This window comes from Ctenopharyngodon idella, chromosome 15 (genome assembly GCF_019924925.1).
Source record: "Ctenopharyngodon idella isolate HZGC_01 chromosome 15, HZGC01, whole genome shotgun sequence".
Classification (NCBI taxonomy): Eukaryota; Metazoa; Chordata; class Actinopteri; order Cypriniformes; family Xenocyprididae; genus Ctenopharyngodon; species Ctenopharyngodon idella.
This window is the reverse complement of record NC_067234.1, coordinates 10,652,307-10,673,474: the sequence shown is the minus strand read 5'-3', so window position 1 is coordinate 10,673,474 and position 21,168 is coordinate 10,652,307. Positions and strand designations below refer to the sequence as shown.

General features: G+C 35.2%; 1 protein-coding gene across 1 annotated transcript in view; it reads right to left on the bottom strand.

Annotated features, from left to right (window-relative positions):
• Positions 1-20,546, bottom strand: part of abcg1 (ATP-binding cassette, sub-family G (WHITE), member 1) — a 33,067-nt gene extending 12,521 nt beyond the window's left edge. The window contains exons 1-4 of the mRNA XM_051863825.1: positions 20,225-20,546; positions 17,309-17,552; positions 2,214-2,331; positions 1,530-1,662 (exon numbers count right to left, since the gene is read on the bottom strand). Of these exons, the coding sequence (XP_051719785.1) occupies positions 1,530-1,662; positions 2,214-2,331; positions 17,309-17,552; positions 20,225-20,287 (558 nt within the window). The 5' untranslated portion in view covers positions 20,288-20,546. The remainder of the gene's footprint in view (positions 1-1,529; positions 1,663-2,213; positions 2,332-17,308; positions 17,553-20,224) is intronic.
• Between the last annotated feature and the right edge of the window lie 622 nt (positions 20,547-21,168).

Sequence of the window (21,168 nt, the reverse complement as noted above, 5' to 3'; positions counted from 1 at the left end):
TAAATGGTATTTAAATAGAGAACACTTTCATGTCTGTTTCTTAAGCTCATTTTTACATGCACTTTGTAATAATGTCAAATTAAAAGTTTTACTTTAAAGTACATTTTAAATCCTTATATTTTAATCATCTTTTGTTATGATTTAAAGAAGAACACTTATGTTGATGTATTGACATACTAAAGCACATGCAAAATAATTATAATTTTAACTTGTGTTGTTCAATGTTACATTTTAAGTCAATATATTGTAAGCATACTAAATTGCGACATCATTACAATTATGTGTAATTACAGATGTTTAAATATATGACATACATAAAAGTTCATTTTAGTTTACAATAAATGCTTATACATTCGGCAGTACACTTTAACCTAAAAGTCTTTAAAGCACTCTTTAATTCAGCTAACTGCATTTAAAGGGTTAGTTCACCCAAAAATGAAATTTCTGTCATTAATTACTTACCCTCATGTCGTCCCAAACCCGTAAGACCTTCGTTCATCTTCAGAACACAAATTAAGATATTTTTGATGAAATCCAAAAGCTTTCTGACTCCTCCATAGACAGCTATTTAATTACCACATGTCAAGGTCCAGAAAGGTAGCAAAGACATCATTAAAACAGTCGACGTGACTGCAGTGGTTCAACCTTAATGTTATGAAGTGACAAGAAAACTTTTTGTGCGTAAAAACAAAACAAAAATAACAACTTTATTCAACAATATCTTCTCTTCTGTGTCATTCTCCTACACTGCTTACGTTCAGTGCTTCCAGGTTCTACATCAGAATTTATTACTGGCCGGCTTCTGCGTCAGCATCACACGCATGCATCGTGCTGCTCACGTGATCAGCGTCGGCCAATACTGAGCCGGCGTTCTGACGTAGAACCTGAAACGCTGAACGTAAACAGCGTAGGATAATTATTTTAATAGGAGACTATTTTAATGATGTCTTTAGTACATATCTAGGCCTTGAAAGTGGTGGTTAAATTGCTGTCTATGGAGGGGTCAGAGAGCTCTCAGATTTCATCAAAAATATCTTAATTTGTGTTCCAAAGATGAATGAAGGACTTATGGGTTTGGAACAACATGAAGGCGAGTACTTAATGACAGAAATTTCATTTTTGGGTGAACTAACCCTTTAACATTAAATTAAACTATAGTGCATTTAATTTCAATTAACACAGAATTAAGCACCAGAAAACATTATATTCAGTTCACACCTAAGTGTATTGCATTAAAGTATATTAAGTGCTCTTTTTAAAGGTATGCTAAAGTGTACTTTTTTCACAGGGTAGACCATCAGAGCAGCCATTAGTTTTCTGGTCATCATGTCTAACAATAAATGTAACTTTTACATTAAAGATTTTAGGACATTGGTCAGTTTAATATCTGGTGTCAGAGTGTTTTTTTTTTACCTTTTTAATTGTATAAGTACAAATAAATGTAGAAACTTTATCTGTATCTTTACTCAAGTACTTTTAGCAATAGATACTTGATGCAGCTCAATGATATGATTTCAGCAGACACGTACCATCATGGCTTCCTGTACAGTGAGGTGTGGCAGTAACATGTCATCCTGCATGATGTAGCAGGACACTTTCCTGAAAGATCGCAGATCTCTGGGCTGCCCATTTATCAAGATCTCCCCCTTCATGCCTGTTTCCCTGTGTGATAAAGCACATCTTTACATATACTCTCTGTTGTTACATTAACAAATTTATAACCACCATTTCCTGGTAAATGATCCCCCACATTTGAAGTAATTGTATTCACATTCAATGTTAACACTGAGACAGACTACTTCAGCATTCTTCATTTGTAAATTGTTTTGCATACAAGTATTCGCTAAAAGAATACATTTAAATAAATAATGAACAGCTTTCAGCAGAAGATACAAAAAGAACCAAGATGACTGTGCTGGATGTATCAACACACTTTCATGGCAATTCGTGACTATTATACAGTACGTTTTGGTGAATTGGTGGAGAAATCATATAAATACGTTTTAATATAATCTGCTTATGCTCCACTGAGAGTTGGGTTTTGCACTCTTAGAAAAAAGGGTTTAATTGGGTTCTATAAAACCCCAGGGTTCTTTACTCAATTTTTAAAGAACCCTTTATGTCAAAAAGGTTCTTTATGAGGAGAAAACACTATCAGTTATCAATTTTCCAAAATGTAAAATAGTTAGGATGCTTCATCTAGTCATACTAACCTATAACCTGCTAGAATGTTCATTAATGTAGACTTCCCAGCCCCCGAGGGTCCCATGATGGCCACCAAAGCTCCGCTGGTAAAGTTCCCAGAGATCCCTTTCAGAAGGGTCTTGTAACCTGACACAGGGTGGAACAGAGAAAAAGGCAGCCCTGTGAGAAACCTTCCACAGTCCAGACAATAAGCACAATGAACAACCTGAGCTGTTCCTCCCAATCATGTAATGAACCTGCCAAAATCCCATTCAAATTCTCCTGCTTACATAATGGTCAGTTTGTGATTGCAGGTGAAAGGGTAATTTGTTTGTTCACCGTTGGGTTTCTGAAATTTTCCAGGTGAATGAATCTGTTTGCTGGTGTAAGTATCTTTGGATAAACCCTGTTCTTACCTCTATCTGACCTGTTCCTCTCAGCGTACCTTTTTGTCTATAACTTTAAAAGAATAATGGGCTGATGCTATAACCTTTCTCCACTACCTATCAATTTTCTTTTGTCAAGGTGTATAATGCATTCTTCACCATATTACACCAGCTTTGTGTGCAGATTTGTAAGCAACTTTGCTCTTTAGGTGCTTGACTAATATACACTAGAGTATTTGAATGTTTACTTATAGCTTACTTAATATGTATGAATTTTATTAGTTCATTACAATTTTTGGTTGAATTAGACAACAAGATGGGCATGTCCCACTAAGTTAATAGATAAAGTGCCCGAATGCATCTTGTCAAATTTTTGACCCCATAGCAGGTTGTCACATTTTATTTTTAACAAAAGACTTTTAAGCACAAATTTAATATACAAAATCCTTTATGAAACTGAAATGTTCTAACTTGTTTCAATAAAAATGTGAAATTTAAAATAAAGATAACACAGGTTTGGATGTTTGAAACCAGCATGCAACATAACTAGGAAACAAGCATTTGTTTAACTGCGCTTTTGATATGAAATCTTAAAGTTGGAGATAAAGCAATGTCCATTTTCAGGCAAGCCAGTTCACTCGCCAGCCATCTTGAAAGTTCATTTCTCTTCAGTTAAATAGAAACTGTAAGATACAGAAATCTAAAAAAAAACTACTGGTAACTCTTTATTTTAATGTGTCCTTGTTACATGTTACATGTATTTACCATAGTAATAACCATAAATTAGGCAAAATTACATGCAACTAACCCAAAACCAAACCCTAATCCTACCCTAACCCTAAAGTAAGTACATGTACTTAATTAATATTACTTAGTACTTAAATACAGTAATAGGGACACATTAAAATAAAGTATAACCAAACTATTAGTACTACATTTTAAATCAACAATACAGTCTGAATTGTAAAGCATTGTTTGTATATTTTGGTCCATCCAATGTGTATGCAAAGTGTAGAGCAAATGCTGAGTGCAATTTATGTTTTATAACCTGACAAACCTCTGCTCATGAAATGTGTGCTTGAAATGTGGGATCTATCATATAATGCACCAACATTTGTACATTTTAAGTGTAAATGTTGATTTTAATAGTTTTTGGGACCATTATATACCCTTGTGAAAAAGAATTGTGATAGTAGTGTACTTTAAATTATGAAAATATATACTTTTTTAAAAAACAACTGTAACCGCAGATACTGTTTCATGATAATGAAATAAAAGGCCACTTAAGTGTACTTAAGAGTACAAGTTCATGTTTCTTAACTCACTTAAGCACACTTTTAAAAAAGTGCACTTTGTAATATTATCAAATTTGACTTAAACTACATTTTAAATGTTTTACTAAACTTTTGTTAAGCTTGAAAGATGTACACTAATTTTGATGTGTTGACTAACAAACTAAAGCACATGTAAAGTACTTGATTATTATTTTAACTGTAGTGCTATTCAATGTTACATTTTAAGTTGTTTAATGTTACATATATTTTAAACATACTAAATTGCAACTTCCTCATTACAAAAATGTATAATATTTGCACATGACATACAAGTTCCACTAGAAATCATGGCCATAACCACCATAGACATTGAGGGACAAGTCCCCCCAATAATTAGAAATGGCCCCCCCAATATTTGATATTATTTTGATGTTGCTCTGCTGTATTCCATTTATGCACTGCTCTGTTTGTTGTTAGGTTGACAAAAAGATTTTAAACGTCACATTTTTAGGCTGTATACCCCCATCAGCGTATTAACAGTGCTCCTCAATGTCAAAATGACTGAGATGGCCAATCAAATCAAAGAAGGCGGGCCTTACTGTTCACAGAAGACAAGCGCGAATTCCAATGCGATGCTTTTCATTTTAGCAGTGAAAGAATGCGTCGTAAGATGTAAGTAGCTAAATATTTAATATTTCACACGTTTTACGATAGAAATGTTCAGCGACTGACAGTAATATCCAGTGATGCAAACTACTCAACATCTTTATAAAATTTCACCATTTTGAATTGAAAATATGCTATTATTTAGCCTACATGATTCATGTAAATCACAACCGAATCACAACCCCCTTTTTTCAAACCCCCCCCCATAAGAAACCTTAAATACTTATCAGTTATATATACTTACCATAAATACTTAGCAGTATGAGGTAGAGCACTTTACTCATATTTCAAAGACAACAGAGTTTTATTAACAGTAGAAATTTATTAAATTACACATAAATATGCACTTACGTCTGACTCTAAGGTTCAGCTAATTGCAGTTAAAATTCATTTAAATATAATGTGTCTGAAAAATAATAATAATTCACTTGGCACTAGTTGGGAAATGATAACTCATGTTTTGAAAAGAGGACATCTATACAGGATGACCGATTGTAACCTGTTATTTATCCAGTAGCTGAGGCTGAGATGCTAATCCAGTTGATTGCAGTGGCTGCCAGCTTAATTGGATTGTACTTACAATCCGCCAGAGCAATACACAAATACCTCTGACCTTCTCTGTCCTCTTTTAGTGCAGGATCCCAGGGCTTCTCCCCCTGATTGTGCACTATAGTAACCCCACCACTTTAGAAAGGTGCATCACACTATTTCTGAAATGGAAAGGTGTGGTCTCTAGGTGAAGCCAGTTGGTTAGCAAATAAGGCAGGATGATTTTGCTTGGTGCACCTGATGTGCTGCATGTCAACAGAGGAAAGAGGTTTTCTTTTCCTAGCCACGAGGGACTCGGGGGTTACTTTGAGTCATGACCAAGTGTGCATGAAGAAGATATTGAAACAAAAATACTGCGTGGTATTGCTTTCTGTTAACATCACTGTTTCATTTGCACCACTACAGTAGATACTTTAGCCCCTGATATACTTCAAGCGATACTTTAAGTGTAACATAATTTCGAACAAAAACAGGCCAAAATGAAGTCTGTTTGGAGTTCGTTTCGAGAGTTTGAAACAGCTTGCCAAAGTGAACTTGAAAAACATTCAAATCACTTGGCAAACACAAAGTGACCTGCGGGGTTAGATGTAAGTTTGACCAGTAGACAAATGAAGTGCCAGCAAACATTCACATCCTACATAACCAAATAATTTTACAAAGCATCAGCAATGTACTTAACATTCATGTTCATTTGCATAGAGCCTTCCACTGGTCCATGATTATGGTAGCAAAAGAACCACAGTGAGTCATTATGATTTCAGCCGCTAGAAGCACCTCCTCACAGGATTACGCAGAACCCCTTTTTATCCCCCCACAATTATCTAATGCATGATGGCTCTATGACTGAAACTTTCGGCTTTATATGACTTTGTCTTATTCACCTTATTTTTAAACGTTATTTTACACAATTCCCATTAAAAAAATCATATATAGCAGTATACCACGGCACAGTCATGGTATCAGATTTGAACTCTATGGTACTTTGAATAGTACTATGGTACTGAAATTTACATATCATGGTATTTACATACATGGCACTTCCAGGAATACCATGATACATTCCCAAAATACCATGGTAACACCATAAAACCATGACCAAAAAACATATTAGTACTAGTTTTTGGGTATTTTTGTAAGTGTTTAGACATTTACCATGTACAATAACCATGTTTTTTAAAAACATGCACCATGCTGATACCATGTTATACTTTGAAGTACTTTAGAACATGCATAAGTAATATATAGCAGTATACCACGCCTGAGACAAATTTCTGGGACAAATTTCTGGGATTGTAAAAGATGGGATTGTAAAATTTCTGGGATTGTAAAAGATGTCTTTTGTCATTTTTCATATTCTAGAGAACTTAGAGAATTAGTATGGGCTGCTGGTGGTGTTTGAGACTTTATTGGTTATTTTGTGTTTCTGTGAAAAAAGATTAACAATAATGAGGTCCAAGGTAAAATCATATGCTAAAATTTACTTAAAATACTTAAAATGTTTTCTCTATTTAACATTAACTTACATTAGTGAAAGACGACTTCCCTTTTTTGGTGCGTTCAAGTTATGTCTGAAAGATCGTATTTACGAGCTGAACGCACATGAACGCCACCACAAAGTCGTAAATACAAGTAGGAAAATCTGGATTTTCTTTAAGCCCTGATCTTTACAAGTTGGGGGTGTGTCAGTGAGAAACATGGCGGAATACCACAATATTTATTGGTATTTATCAGTGACATTGTCAGAATATCAAAATAAGTTAATTCCCTGCACAAAAATATAGTGGCATTGTAATATAACAATATAATATGCAACGATAAAGTTTACAGTGGCCTCATAATTTAATTAAAAACATTAAAAAGCAAAACACACATGATGCACATTCTTTATTCTTCATTTTCTGGAAGTAGAATTTAAAGACCTGGCTGTATTTTTGTGCAGTTAATGAAGAGAAGGTACACCGCCATCTTGCTCCGATGAAAGTGACTTGAAAGCACCTGACGTCATAAACAACTTCTCACCTGGTAAATACAAACTTCCCAGGAGGACATGAACACACCATTTGATCACATGTAGATCACATGATTTCTAGTGTGGCTGGATTTTGGGCTCATTAACAATAATCGTTGTCTGTATTCGCCCCAAACTGACTTGCTAAAATCAAAATACAGACGGTGAAAGTGAATAGCCTCTAGAACGAGTCCCCGTATGCTGTGAAGGGTGAACGGCCAGCTGGGAGAGGATTCTGCTTTATTTTAAAGCCTTACATGAATGGCTATTGATATACGTATGGTTTCTCATATCCAGGTTGGGCATACGCAATGTTTGCATATATCCTATATTTCACTACTGTCTATATATGGGACAAACTGTGTTCCGTATGATTTTAATACAGAATGGTACTTTGATGTCTTAAAGGATTAGTTCACGTTCAAATTAAAATTTCCTGATAATTTACACACCCCCATGTCATCCAAGATGTCTATGTCTTTCTTTCTTTGAGAAGAAATTAAGGTTTTTGATGAAAACATTCCAGGATTATTCTCCTTATAGTGGACTTCAACGGACCCCAAACGGTCAAAATTACAGTTTCAGTGCAGCTTCAAAGGGCTTTAAACGATACCAGGAATAAGGGTCTTATCTAGAGAAACGATTGGTCATTTTCAAAAAAAAAAAAAATGTATATGCTTTATAAACACAAATGCTCACCTTGCAAGTGCTTCCGCCAGACCGCCTTTCGTATTCTTCAAAAAGCTTACGCTGTATGTCCTACACCTTCCCTATTCAACTTACGGAACTAACACGGCGCCAGTTCCGTTTTTCCGTAATTTGAATACAGAACGCGTTCTGGCGAAAGCTAGATATTTGAATTCATAACTTGTTTGAATATGGATATTTTTTATACAAACACATCACTTTGCTTCAGAAGGTCTTTATTAACCCCCTGGAGCCACGTGGAGTACACGTTTATGATGTATGGATGTGGATGGAAGCTTTTTCTTTAGTTCATACTCATAAGTCCCGTTCACTGCCATTATAAAGCTCAGATGTGTCAGGACATGTATTAATATTTCTTTGGTTATGTTCATCAGAAAGAAGAAAGTCATATACACCTAGGATGGCTTGAGGGTGAGTAAAGCTTGGGCTAATTTTCATTTAAAAGTAAACTAACAGCCCTGTGAAAGAAGCTTTGGTTGGGGCTTGACAAGTTAATGTGGCATTGCCTATACTTCAGCTGCTTCATTGCAATACTGATTAAAAGTGCAATTCAAAACAACACTGATTCCATTCCTATGTTACAGGCAGCTATTTTGACCTTTTTGACCTATGAAGCAGATCTCATTGGGTAATTGAGCCAAAGCTAATAGGCATCCTTGGCAAACACCTCACTTTCTCTAAAGCAGGTTTGCCCATGCAGCTCAGGCGGCTCTTTCAGAGTGAAATCTAGAAGGTACTACTACAACATGAGGGATCAGCCGAGGTAAAAACACCAAAAGGAGGAGGAGAGACACTACAGAGTTCACTTTGGTCTTTTACATGCTTCAGTAGGCTGTGCATAGACATTATTTTCTGTGACATTTTCACCCATACTGGAGGTTACTCAAGGCTGTGCGAGGTTCTTTAAGGGCTTTTAAATGCTATTAAAAACTCGACCCACACAAACATTGTAAGAAAGTTATTTTAAGACATGGCAAAGTACACAGCATCTGGGTTTCAAGCTACAACATACTTAAATATGTGCACAATGTACACTGCAAGTATTCAACACAGAAAGCATCCATTCACATTTGTTTAATAAATGCTATTTACTGCCTTTTGTGAGAAAAAGCATATATCTTTGACCCAGTTTACATGCATTCTACACTAACTGCATATGCATCACCATTTTATATATGGTACTTAAATAGCCCACATACAAAGAGAAGAGAACATGAATGCTTTGTATACCCCTTAGAAAAATAAGTACACTTTAGCATTCTTTTAAGAAGGGTACTTATATGGAAATAATATACTCTAAAACTGGAGTGGTCTACCTTCCTGCAAAGGTAAGCTCCAACCCTGATCAAACATATATATTAAATATAAATATATTAACCTTAAATGTAATACTGAACAACACAGTCAAGTTAAAATTATAATCAAGTACTTTATTTTTGCTTTAGTATGCTGAAGTACTTAAGTCTACTGTCATTAAGTACACTTAAATGTCCCCTTATTTCATTAATATTATATGCCTTCCGTTTTCAACTTACAAAGAAAGTGTAACGCCTCTCACAGTTTAAAATGCTTACGCTACGTCCTACGCCTTCCGTATTCAAAAAATGGGATGTCAGTTAGGCTTTTTTCATAAGTTGAATACAGAAGGCAATCTGGCGGAAGCTAGATATTTTACTTTATATCTTGTTAAATATGGATATTTTTCTTACACAAACGCATCGCTTCACTTCAGAAGGCCTTTACTAACGCCCTGGAGCCGTGGAGTATGTTTATGATGGATGGATGCACTTTCTTCAGCTTGCACTGTCACTATAAAGCTTGGATGCATCAGGATATTTATTGATATAACTCCGATTGTGTTCACCAGAACGAAGAAAGTCATATACACCTAGGATGGCTTGAGGGTGAGTAAATCTTGGAGTAATTTTCATTTTAAAGTGAACTAATCCTTTAAGTTAAAAATATACTTCTATTATTTGAAGTACACTACAAGTGCACATTCAATACGATTAAGTGCACTTCTTTTTCACCAGGGACACTTTGGGTTTGAGTAATGAGGAATAACCTTTTCTTTGTGCTGACCAAATGCCCTTCAATTAGCTATAAAGTTGTGGTCATGTGATCTTGACAGATGAGTTGTGACAACTTTTTAGGCCACAGAAACAGACTGATCACTCCTGTAGATTGCACTATTAAATATTTATGACACAATCATTGGCAATGAAAAAAAAAAAAAAAAAATTGGGGTAGTCGTAGCCTAATGGTTCGAGAGTTAGACTTGTATTCTGAAAGTTGCAGGTTTGTGTGTGCACTTGGATGGGTTAAATGCAGAGGACAAATTCCGAGTATGGGTTACCATACTTGCCCTTCGCATGACTTTATAATGTGAGTGTTCAAATTATACCAACGTTTCAAGGAGGCCCAATATTTGGAGGAAAGTAGGTCTCAGAAATCTGATGGCAACAAACAAACAAACAAACAAACAAGATATTCACTTTTATGTAAAATCTGATGTACTTCCACTGCCAGGGTCATACATCTAAGCATGTTAACAGCATACTTTATTTTGCAGAACAGGTACAATAAAGTAAATAATAAATGAGCTAAACTGATCGTCACTGTACGCCAACCCTTGGTAGGTATCATGCATTGTCCTCCAGTGTTATACTATCAATATACAACATAAGTTCGCTAATAATGATAAATATTAAAATAGCCTTCAGCTTTTTCTCGTAGATACATTCAGCAACACTGATCTATATAAAAAAAAAAAAAAATAGCATGTTGTGTTTAAAATATTTAAGTAACTAAATAAATTACTTTTGGAATATTTCTTAATAAAGTGCCAATTTTTCATTTTAGAAGTTAGCAGTGCATAGAACCTGGAACATGTGACGTGTTATGATACATGATGAAGACAGGAAAGTCAGGAATAATCCACTAATGCAGCACAGAGACACGTATGTTTGTTTGTTTGTTTGTTTCAAATAAAAGCATTTTTTCAGTGACTGAATATGGAGTTGACAACTCATGGAAAATGAAATCATTCCTAAAGTGACCTACATCCAAGATATTCTGCCAAGTTACCTAGCGACAGAACAATATGCCTCCTCCACAAGCATCGCTCATTGGCAGCCTTATCTTCACAAGTGCACAGCTGATGGTTTCCTCCTGCTGCAGCACCCACCCCCAGCTCAAACCAGAGAGGTTACTGGAGTTTATTGACCGATAGTAACCGGCTGTGAGAGCAGAGCTGGCCTGCTAGCATTGCCTTTGCTTGCTCTCTCTTTCCTCTAAGCATGGATTACAAAGATTTGTTAGACAGCTCAAAGGCCCGGTTTCGATTACAATCAATTGATAATAAATAAGGCGAAGGTGCCGATCACTCGCTATTGCTAAAGCTTGAAGATCAAAAACACAGCATCTGACATGTTGATAACGTCAGATGGATTTGTTTAAAAGTCAACATCAAATCAAAATCGTCCCTATGTAAATTCCTATATATGTTTAAGTTGTGAATGATTCATTGGTGCACAATTATTCCACAGAAATAAAAAAGTACTATGTTGGAAACAGCATACTATAGGGGTGTAACGGTGCATGTATTCATCCTGAACCGTACAGTACGGACATCACTGTTTGGTTCATGCAGTTAGACGATGAATACAGTCAGTCACAGGCGATCCACACTCCAATCCAGGAGGGGGCATCGGCGGTAATGCAACACTGTTTGCTAACCGCCACGACATAAAAAAGTGCAGAAGAAGAAGAAGAACAAGACGATCTAGAAATGCGTGTAATCTCTCAACCAGTGTTTCAACCGCGGAAAGACTTCAATAAAATAGCTTGAGAATAATATCTCACGTAGCATTACATTTACCTCAGGCAAGTCATTTAGTGTCCACAGCATGTTAGTTCACTAGCGAAATAAACTCTATAGGGGAGCATTTTACTAAATATATGCACTATTTTACCTTATATATTCATTATATTAACTTTACCTGTTAGCAATGTCTTAATTATTTAATGTTTAAATAATTAAAAATTGCTGCGGGAAAGGTTCATGATCCAAGTTGTCCAAAACATGAGAATGCTTTATATTCATAAATGCTTCAAACAACAATTTCGCTAAAATGTAATAACTTCCACCTCGGAACCAACTTTCCTCTTTGGATGACATCACCACCCTTGTGAAAAAGAAGTACACTTTAGCTTATTTTTAAAAGAGTACTTATTACGGAAATAATATACTTTAAAATAATATAATTAAGTGTGAATTCAAAGGAATGCTTTCGGACCCTTAAATGCATGTTATTTATATTTAAATAAAAATGAAGTAATTTATAATAAATGCAATTAGTTGAACTTAAGAGCACTTTTTTTACCGACTCAAGTACATCTTTATATGTAATTTCATAATTACTTCTATTGTCTTTGAAATATGTTAAAAGTGTACTGCTGAATGTACTGACAAGCATTTATGGTAAACTAAAATATACATTTCTATTGAAACTTGTATGTTGTGTATTTAAATATATTTGTAATTACACATTTGTAATGATAAAGTTGCAATTTAGTGCAGTTAAAATATATTAACTTTACATGTATATATAATATAAATATATTAACTTTAAATGTATTATAATCAAGCACTTTAAACGTGTTTTGATGTTAGTCAACACATCAAAATAAGTGTACTTTACAGCATACCTAAAGTAAAACTTTGGTATCACTTTTAATTACAAGGTCCTTGTTACACATGTTACATGTAGTCACTGTAATATAAATTATGCATAATTAAATGCAAATAACCCTAAACCAAAACCTAATCCTAACCCTATAGTAAGTACATGTAATTACTTAGTACTTACATGTATAATTACACTGCAACAAGAACACCTTACAATAAAGTGTAACCGAAACTTTTAATTTGACATTATTACAAAGTGCAGTTTTTAAAAGTGCAATTAAGTGTGTTAAAGCAACATAGTTGTGAAAATGTTCTGTCTTTAAGTACACTTAAGTGGCCTTTTATTTCACGAATAATATATTACCTGCAAGTACAGTATTTTTTTTTTTTTTTATATACTTTTAATATTTGGACACTGTAAGTGCATATTTAATACAATTTAGCACATTTCTTTTTCACAAGGGCAAGCCCTCTTATTTTTCAACTCCTCCCCTCAAACAACAACAGAAGTATAATGTTTTATGTCTGTCACTGGCAAAAAATGCTGCTGAAAATTAGCTTTCATGAAGATTTAAACTTTTAATTTTCAGTGATGCTCTTATAGCAGTTGGAATCATCATCATATAAAAGATGTTATATTTTATATGCATAATTATATTTCAGTGCTCAAATTATATATATGGTCATATTCAATAAATTAATTTGTGTCAACCTAGTTAGCAGCATCCACCTCTTATTGACAATAACACATCAGCTGCAGATGCCAGAGGCTCTGAAAGCTTTGATCTGCAACGGCACAAAACACCAGGATCAAATCGGCCCTGTCTGCTCCATACTTTCACTCTGTGACATCATGGTACTATCCCTGACCATTTCATGATCCAATCCTTTTACCGGTCCAATGCGTTTGCTGCCTGTTTCCGATGCTGAGTGCATAAGGCAGGACTGCGTGCTGAGCATTCTGTTGTTTTTGGAGAAAGCAAAAAAAAGCTGATGCTATCTAAGAGGATCGAACCAAAGACATTGAGTGAAGTCACCAGCACGATGAGCCAGTTGGCTATGGGACTAGGACTTATGTATATTTTATGGCAAGGCTGTTGGAAGAAGCGAAACTGGAGTGTGGCATTGAAGTTTCATTGAAACTTGCTTCTGGACTTCAGGCAAAAGTTTCCACATTTCAAACTGTAATTATTCACAATGCATTACAATTTGAATAAACTACTATAACTGAATTCATTATCAAAGAAATAAAGAAATATTCTGTCATTATTACCCTCATATCATATACATACCCTGTATATGTTATGTAAGAATTTTTCCACCCAGAAAAAAGGTCATTTATAGTGGCCAGCATAAAAGCACCATATGAAAGTAGTCCATATGATTACAAAATAGCAGAATTTTCAGTTTTGGATTGACAATTCCTTTAAGCAGGAGGTCAGATGTTTTCAGAGCAACTGTGTAAATTTCCATGACTAAGCATGGAAAACACTTGTTAGAAATATTAATTACATTTTCAGTGGTTTTTGAACGGGGTCCAGGGACACTTCAGAGGGTGACTAAAGGGAACTTTTCAGAAAGAAAAAAACAAAACAAAAAAACAACAACTAACATTTTTCCAAATTTTACATTATTACAATTTCATTTTGCTTTCTAACGTCTAGTCAGAAATGAAAGTGACATGTCAAGGGCATTTAATCCACACACATTAGGAACAGTGAGTAGTGAAAACACACACACACTGCAAACTGTGAACACACACCCGGAGCAGCGGGCAGCCATTTTGCTGTGGCACCCGTGGAGCGATTTGGAGTTAGGTGCCTTTCTCAAGGGCACCTCAATTATTTACTGCCGGCATTGAGACTCAAACCCGCAACCTTCAGGTTACCAATCTGACTCTCTAACAATTAGGCCACGACTTCCCCCCATCATGTGATTTATCTTGAATTTTATAGTGGCTATTTGTCAATGCTGAACCATGCCTAGATGTCATGGCTACAATTATCCACAGTAAGGCCACATTTACATTACATGGTTCAATTGATCCAATTCCAATTTGTTCTTCACATGTGGCACAGATCAGATGACCCACAAACATGTAAGCAGGAAAAAAAGCACATGGATTCTGATATTTCTGATCGGTTTCAGGCCTCATTCATATGATTAAAAAAAAATCTGATATGAATCGGATATGCGCACTTGTGTCTGCCATGCAAGCAGACAGATCAGATATTCCCGTCAATGCGAGTCGTACGTCATTGAAAAAGCAACGGAGGCGAATGACTTAAACTCAGGTGGACACCAACTGTGACTCTTTTCAATGGCGCAATGGAGGACGAAGTGTCAACCCAATGTTTTGCTGACCTTTAAAGATGGTGCAGAAAGCACAATCATTTCAGCTAAATCCATTGCAAATCGAGCCATTTTGACTTCCTTTTTTCGCTTTTTCATGTCAGTACTTCTACCTTGTGTTGTTTCGCCAAGTGTATAGTGTAAATGCAGATATCGGATATGGGTCACTTTTAAAAAAAAGATCATCAAAAATATCGGATATAGTCAAGATATATGGATGCTGCCATATTGGGACATTACTTGTCTCTGTCCCTAAAACATACACCTCCCCTTGATCCTACCTGATAAACATTTTACTCCCTCTATTAAATACCTGTTTGGCACTTTATTTCAACCTTTCGAATATTATCTTAATTTTTATTTCAAATAAATGCCTCTCTGAGCTGATATGTGATTGAAAAAGGGATGGAAAACTGATTCGAACTCAGGTTCGAAAAAGTTAACGCCATCCGCCTTACTGTCCACACCGCTGATCCGGTTATTAGCAGGATTTCTTTTGTTATGTTGGAATAGTGGTGTAAATGAGTTTGTGTAAACAGCCTCTGCCAACAAGGCAGGCTTTTTGCATTCGGTGTAACTACTCTGTTATTTTATTTTTTATTTAATATTTTATTTTAGCAAGACAGTCTCTCGCTATATCATATTTAGAGTAGATCACTTTGTCCTGAAAAGTAGTGAAAGCTAAAGTAGAGTAAGTACAAACAGAAAAATCTACTAGCATTGGCAATGTTATGAACAGTATGATATGCAAGCAAAGTACTGCTCTGAAAAAGATTTGTGACAGGACAAACACCTATATTTCTGCAAAAGCATTGGGGGCAATGGCTAAGCTATTCATTCTTCTTAGCAGAAGGGCTAGGTAACACTGAGCAGTGAATGAGCACATCCAAAAATACTTCTGAGCTATAGGGGAAAGATGGCAATAATGCAACCTGACAAGTGACCAAAAAAAAAAAAAAAAAAAAACAGTAATAACAACAGATTGTAGGATGAAAAGAGCCCATCTCTTGAGCTCTGAAGGGTCACCATGATTTTGCCAAGACATGTACCTGGGTCAACATATTTTGTTGATCTTGGAACAACATTCCTGTCCTAACCCTATCCCTTCCCCTAAACCTAACCTTATCCATTTCTTATCCCTAAAATCAAAGGGAAATGATAGGTGAATAACACTGATGCAGAAGCACATAACCCTGGTTGTAAGCCTAAACTTGACATAAACTGTAAACTTGTTCAGTCAAATCTGATTGGTTGATTGGAATGTTGTTCCAGGATCAACAAGGATGTTGATCCAGGAACATGCTGTACTTGGTGAAATCACGTTCACCTCAGGCTTGGCAGCTCAGGATTTAATGCCAGTGACAAAACTGCTGCTGCTGAATATTTGCTGTATCCAAGAAACTTAATTTCAAATTACAATCCAGATGGTGACCCTAATTTGAAGACATCACTGCCCATCTGAAAAACCCTGATCCTTTAAGGTAACAATGAAAAAACAAAACCAAGGCAAAGCAGACAGCTGGGCTGTTATGTGAAGCGTAGTGCTTAATTAATGAATTCACTTCTGAGGATAACATCCTCAGACATCCTCAGGATAACATCCACTGAAAAGGACCTTTTTGGAACCAACTCTTGGCTAATCCATTCCACATCCCATATTCTCCATATCTCTAGATTAGACAATTCATTTGCACTGCCTTGCCAAGCTGTATACAAAACAAATCATTCCCCTTGAAATCAATCCAATTCCCAGAATATTTCCAATAGAACCCAACAAATCCCTTTGCAGTAAATTAGATGAAAACTAAGCAAGATTAATTGATTAGTGCAGACATGCACTTTTTCCATTAAAATTAGTTTGTGTTTAAAACACATTTTATAGACATAAAATTGTGTGTGCATATCAGTTTAAAAAAGCACATTAAACAACTAAATTTCCCACTATTCTATAAAAAAATAGATTTCGATGTTTTTTTTGTTGTTGTTGTTGTTGTTTTTCACAATGAAATATTTAATTGAATGCACAAAGATATACATGTGAGTCCCTATATTTGTGAAACAATATACTTAAGTGCAAACTGAATGCAATGTTTTCAGACACTTAATTGCATGTTAATTGTAATTAAATGAAAATGCATTGAAGCTTAAATTGACAGTAAATGCAATTAGATGAACATCATAATTTAAAATGTACTTTAAAGTTAAACTTAATTTGACATAACTGTACTTTGTGTTAAAAAACAGTGTACTCTTTTAACACAAGTGGCCTTTTATTTAATTACTATTATATTATCTGCAAATACAATAGTTTTTTTTTTTTTTTTTTTTAAAGTATATAATTTTAAGATTTGAAGTAAACAACAAACTTAAGTTCAGAACAATTAAGTGCACTTCTTTCTGATCTGGATTTTGTGGTAAAACTAGTAATTTTTTAATGGTTCTAACTTTTATAACATTTACAGTTCTTCGAGGCTTGACGGTCAAACATTACCTTTTTTTCTCCACCATGGTCCTTCAGGAACTGAGTACGAGAGATCTTTGAATTGGATGTTGACTGCAGGTCTGCGGGGGAGATATGAGAATCGCTGGGCCTCGGTCAGACTGTTCTCGACTTTCTTCAGGTGTGCGTGTAACAGTGGTGTTTGCTGACTGCCAACGGGGTTGGACATCATTTCATCAATGGACACACACACGGTTCTAGGGTCTAGCATGAGATCGGGAGGTCCATTTGTATTCTGAGGATGGAAAGAGAAAGCACTTATGTAATACACTGCAACCTTGAGGGAAAAGACCTGAGGACAACAAAATCTCTGCTGACAAATGTTTGATGTTCAGAAGGATACAATAAAAACGTGTAAGAAGACTCTATTAACATCACACAAAAATGACACGTTTTCCATGTTTTATGGGGGCTTTCCATAGACATGATTTTTATACTGTTCAAATATTCTATCACCTACCCCTGAACATACCCATCACAGAAAACTTTCTGCATTTTTAGATTGTCATCTTAGTATGAATTATAAGCTGTACCAATAAAAAGGATCATAAAGTATTTCTTGGGCATGCTAATAGAGCTCTCTCGCATACAATGATATTTCCATGGTATATTTCAAAGTAAGTACATCGGAGTACTATGGTATATATCAAAGGACCACGTTATTGCTATCTGTACTGACAGTATATGTTTTTTTTTTTTTTTTTTTTTTTTTTATTAACAAGAATAAGCAATCATAACTATATAACTGAAGAAGACCCTATTAATACCACATATAACATACTATATATACACTGTGTTCCAAATTATTATGCAAGTGACATATCAGTAAGATTTCAGTAGAATAAACATTCAGATTTTAGTTTTTCTAAGAAAATGTTTGTTTGTTTATTTATCCATGTCTTTTTAGATAACTGGTATCAATCTCAGACAAAATAATTTGCCAGGCCTATGGAAACCCTACTTAGAGGTTATTCCACATTAAGCAAGTCACAGTTCTCATGCAATATGGGGAGGAAGAAAGATCTTTCTGAAGATGAAAAGCATGAAATGGTCCAATGTTGTGCAAAAGGCATGAAAACAACTAATATTGTGTGAAAACTGAATGGAGATTATCAAATTATGCTAAGATTTGTGAGTGATTTAGAGCACAGCAGAACTCGGTCAGATAAAGGCCTATTAATGAAAGTTCCTGTCAAAAAAATTAATTGTATTAAAAGGGCAGCTATAAAAAAAGCCAGTGTTGAGCAGCACACAGGTATTTGAAGCTGCTGGTGTCTCTAGAGTCTCAAGAAGCTCTCCATGCAGGCTGGCAGTTGTGCGTAAAGATGCATTTTAGCCACCACTAACCAAACCTCACAAAGAGAAACATTTACATTGGGTGTAGAAATAAATTTTCAAACAGTTTTATTGCTGTGGTGTTTTTTTGCAGCATGGGATAGTGCATAGTGCATTGTATTTCAGAAGGCACTATCCTCCTTTTTATACCATAGCTGAAAATGGCCAGTTATGAACTCTACATATCTTGCAAAAGTCATTTTAATAACCTCAGAGACCCTAAAGGGACCTTCCATCTCACTTTCCAATATTCCAGCCCAAATCATCACCCGCTAGCTCCTTAATGACGTCGCAGTCTTGTTGGAACGTGGTAGCCGTTCACCAACCATCCAGAAATCCATCCATTTAGACCATACATTGTAGTACGGCATTAATCAGTGAATAAAACTATTTAAAAATGAGTCTTCATGTATTTCTAAACCCACTGTAAATGTTTCTCTTTGTGAGCTTTGGTTTGGAGTGGCTGAAATGCATCTTTACGCACAACTGCCAGCCTGCATGGCGAGCTTCTTGAGACTCCAGAGACACCAGCAGCTTCAAATACCTGTTTGCTGCTCAACACTGGCTTTTTTTTATAGCTGCCCTTTTAATACAATTAATTTTTTTGACAGGAACTTTCATTAATAAGCCTTCTGCTGTGCTCTAAATCACTCACAAATCTTATGATAATTCAATAATCTCCATTCAGTTTTCACACAATATTAGTTGTTTTCATGCCTTTTGCACAACATTGCACCATTTCATGCTTTTCATCTTCAGAAAGATCTTTCTTCCTCCCCATATTGCATGAGAACTGTGACTTGCTTAATAACGTGGAACAACCTCTAAGTAGGGTTTCCATAGACCTGGCAAATTATTTTGTCTGAGATTGATACCAGTTATCTAAAAAGACATGGATAAATAAACAAACAAACATTTTCTTAGAAAAACTAAAATCTGAATGTTTATTCTACTGAAATCTTACTCATATGTTACTTGCATAATAATTTGGAACGTGTGGAACTATAGTAGCATATAATACAAGTTCATCAGTGAAATGCATGCTAAATATAAAGAGAGACAACCTAATCTCTCTCCCTCTAACCACACAAGGCAGATGAGGTTACTATCGGACAAAGCTTATTCTAAGCTCAGGGAAAACAGTAATGGCCAAATGTCATTTTAATGCAGTAATGTGCTTCTGCATATTAAAACTGTATGATGTAATATAGAAGCATATTAAAACGTCCTCACCACATATGAAATTTTAATAATTTATTCCATTAATGCTGGCATTACATTTTAAATATAAATATTTTGCAATTGATCATGCATTAAAAATATCTTTGCAACAGTAAAGTTATGCAGTCTATGAGAACAGGACAGTCAGGTGAAGCACAATGACTGACAGATCTGTGCACGGAGTCACTGAGGGTTACTCTGGTTCATGCGGAACACCTACACCATTGAAGCATGTTATAAACATACAGTTTATTTATGCAGCTGAATGTGTTAAATGTTAAATTAAAAATTCATAAATTGCTTTTTTTTTTAAAAATCTAAATAGATATCTCTAAAATTAAACAATCTTACCATTATGATGGAGTTGGTCACTGTAGTATTGTTGACTGAAAAGGCTGCCATAAGACATGCCATTCCTTTAAAATGTGCTGCGACTAAATCCGATTTTGGCCAATGCAGTGAGATATTGCATTTGTTTGGTCCTCAGCTCTCCTCAGTGTCGCCCGCGCTCTCCTCGGCGATATTATTGTTTACAAGAGCAGTACCTGAGCTCGGTGTTTAGAGGGTGACGTCACTGACCGTGCACGCGGAGCGCTGATGAACGGGACATCCAGGACACACAGAACGCGTTTTTGCGATGAAATGGAACACACCAAAGGGAATAGACCAGAGAGAAGTCTAGAGGTGCATTAAAAACCTGAACCGTTTTCATAAAACGTGACGCTTGTTGCGCGAGACGCGAAGCACGCTAAATATAACGAAAAAAAAAGCCCCAAAAAGTGTATATATATATATATATATATATATATATATACACACACACACACACACATGTATGTATATATATATGTATGTATGTATGTTAGTGGGTTTTATTTTCAAGAAAGATACACGTGTTTCACAAAATGTTTACTATTTCTATAGGCTATAGCATATTATTTACTATATTATAGTTAGTAGGCTATAATATTTATTTCATATTTAGTATATTATATATTGCAATGTATAATATAGAGCTAATATAGGCCTACTATAGTAAATAATTGAGTATATCAATTCAAGCCCATAGATAGAAGTTAAATATAGCCAATACAGCCTATGCATTGTTAAACTTTTTATTATACCAATGAAGAATTTACTAAGAACAGGTTTAATGCACATGCGCACCCTCTGGTGGCTACTCACTGAAAAAGATATTTTGAGAGAAGTGTACACCATCATCATCATTTTATACCAGTTTCATTGTAGAATGCAAGCATATATTTATCAAAAAAAAAAAAAAAAGTTAAGTGAAG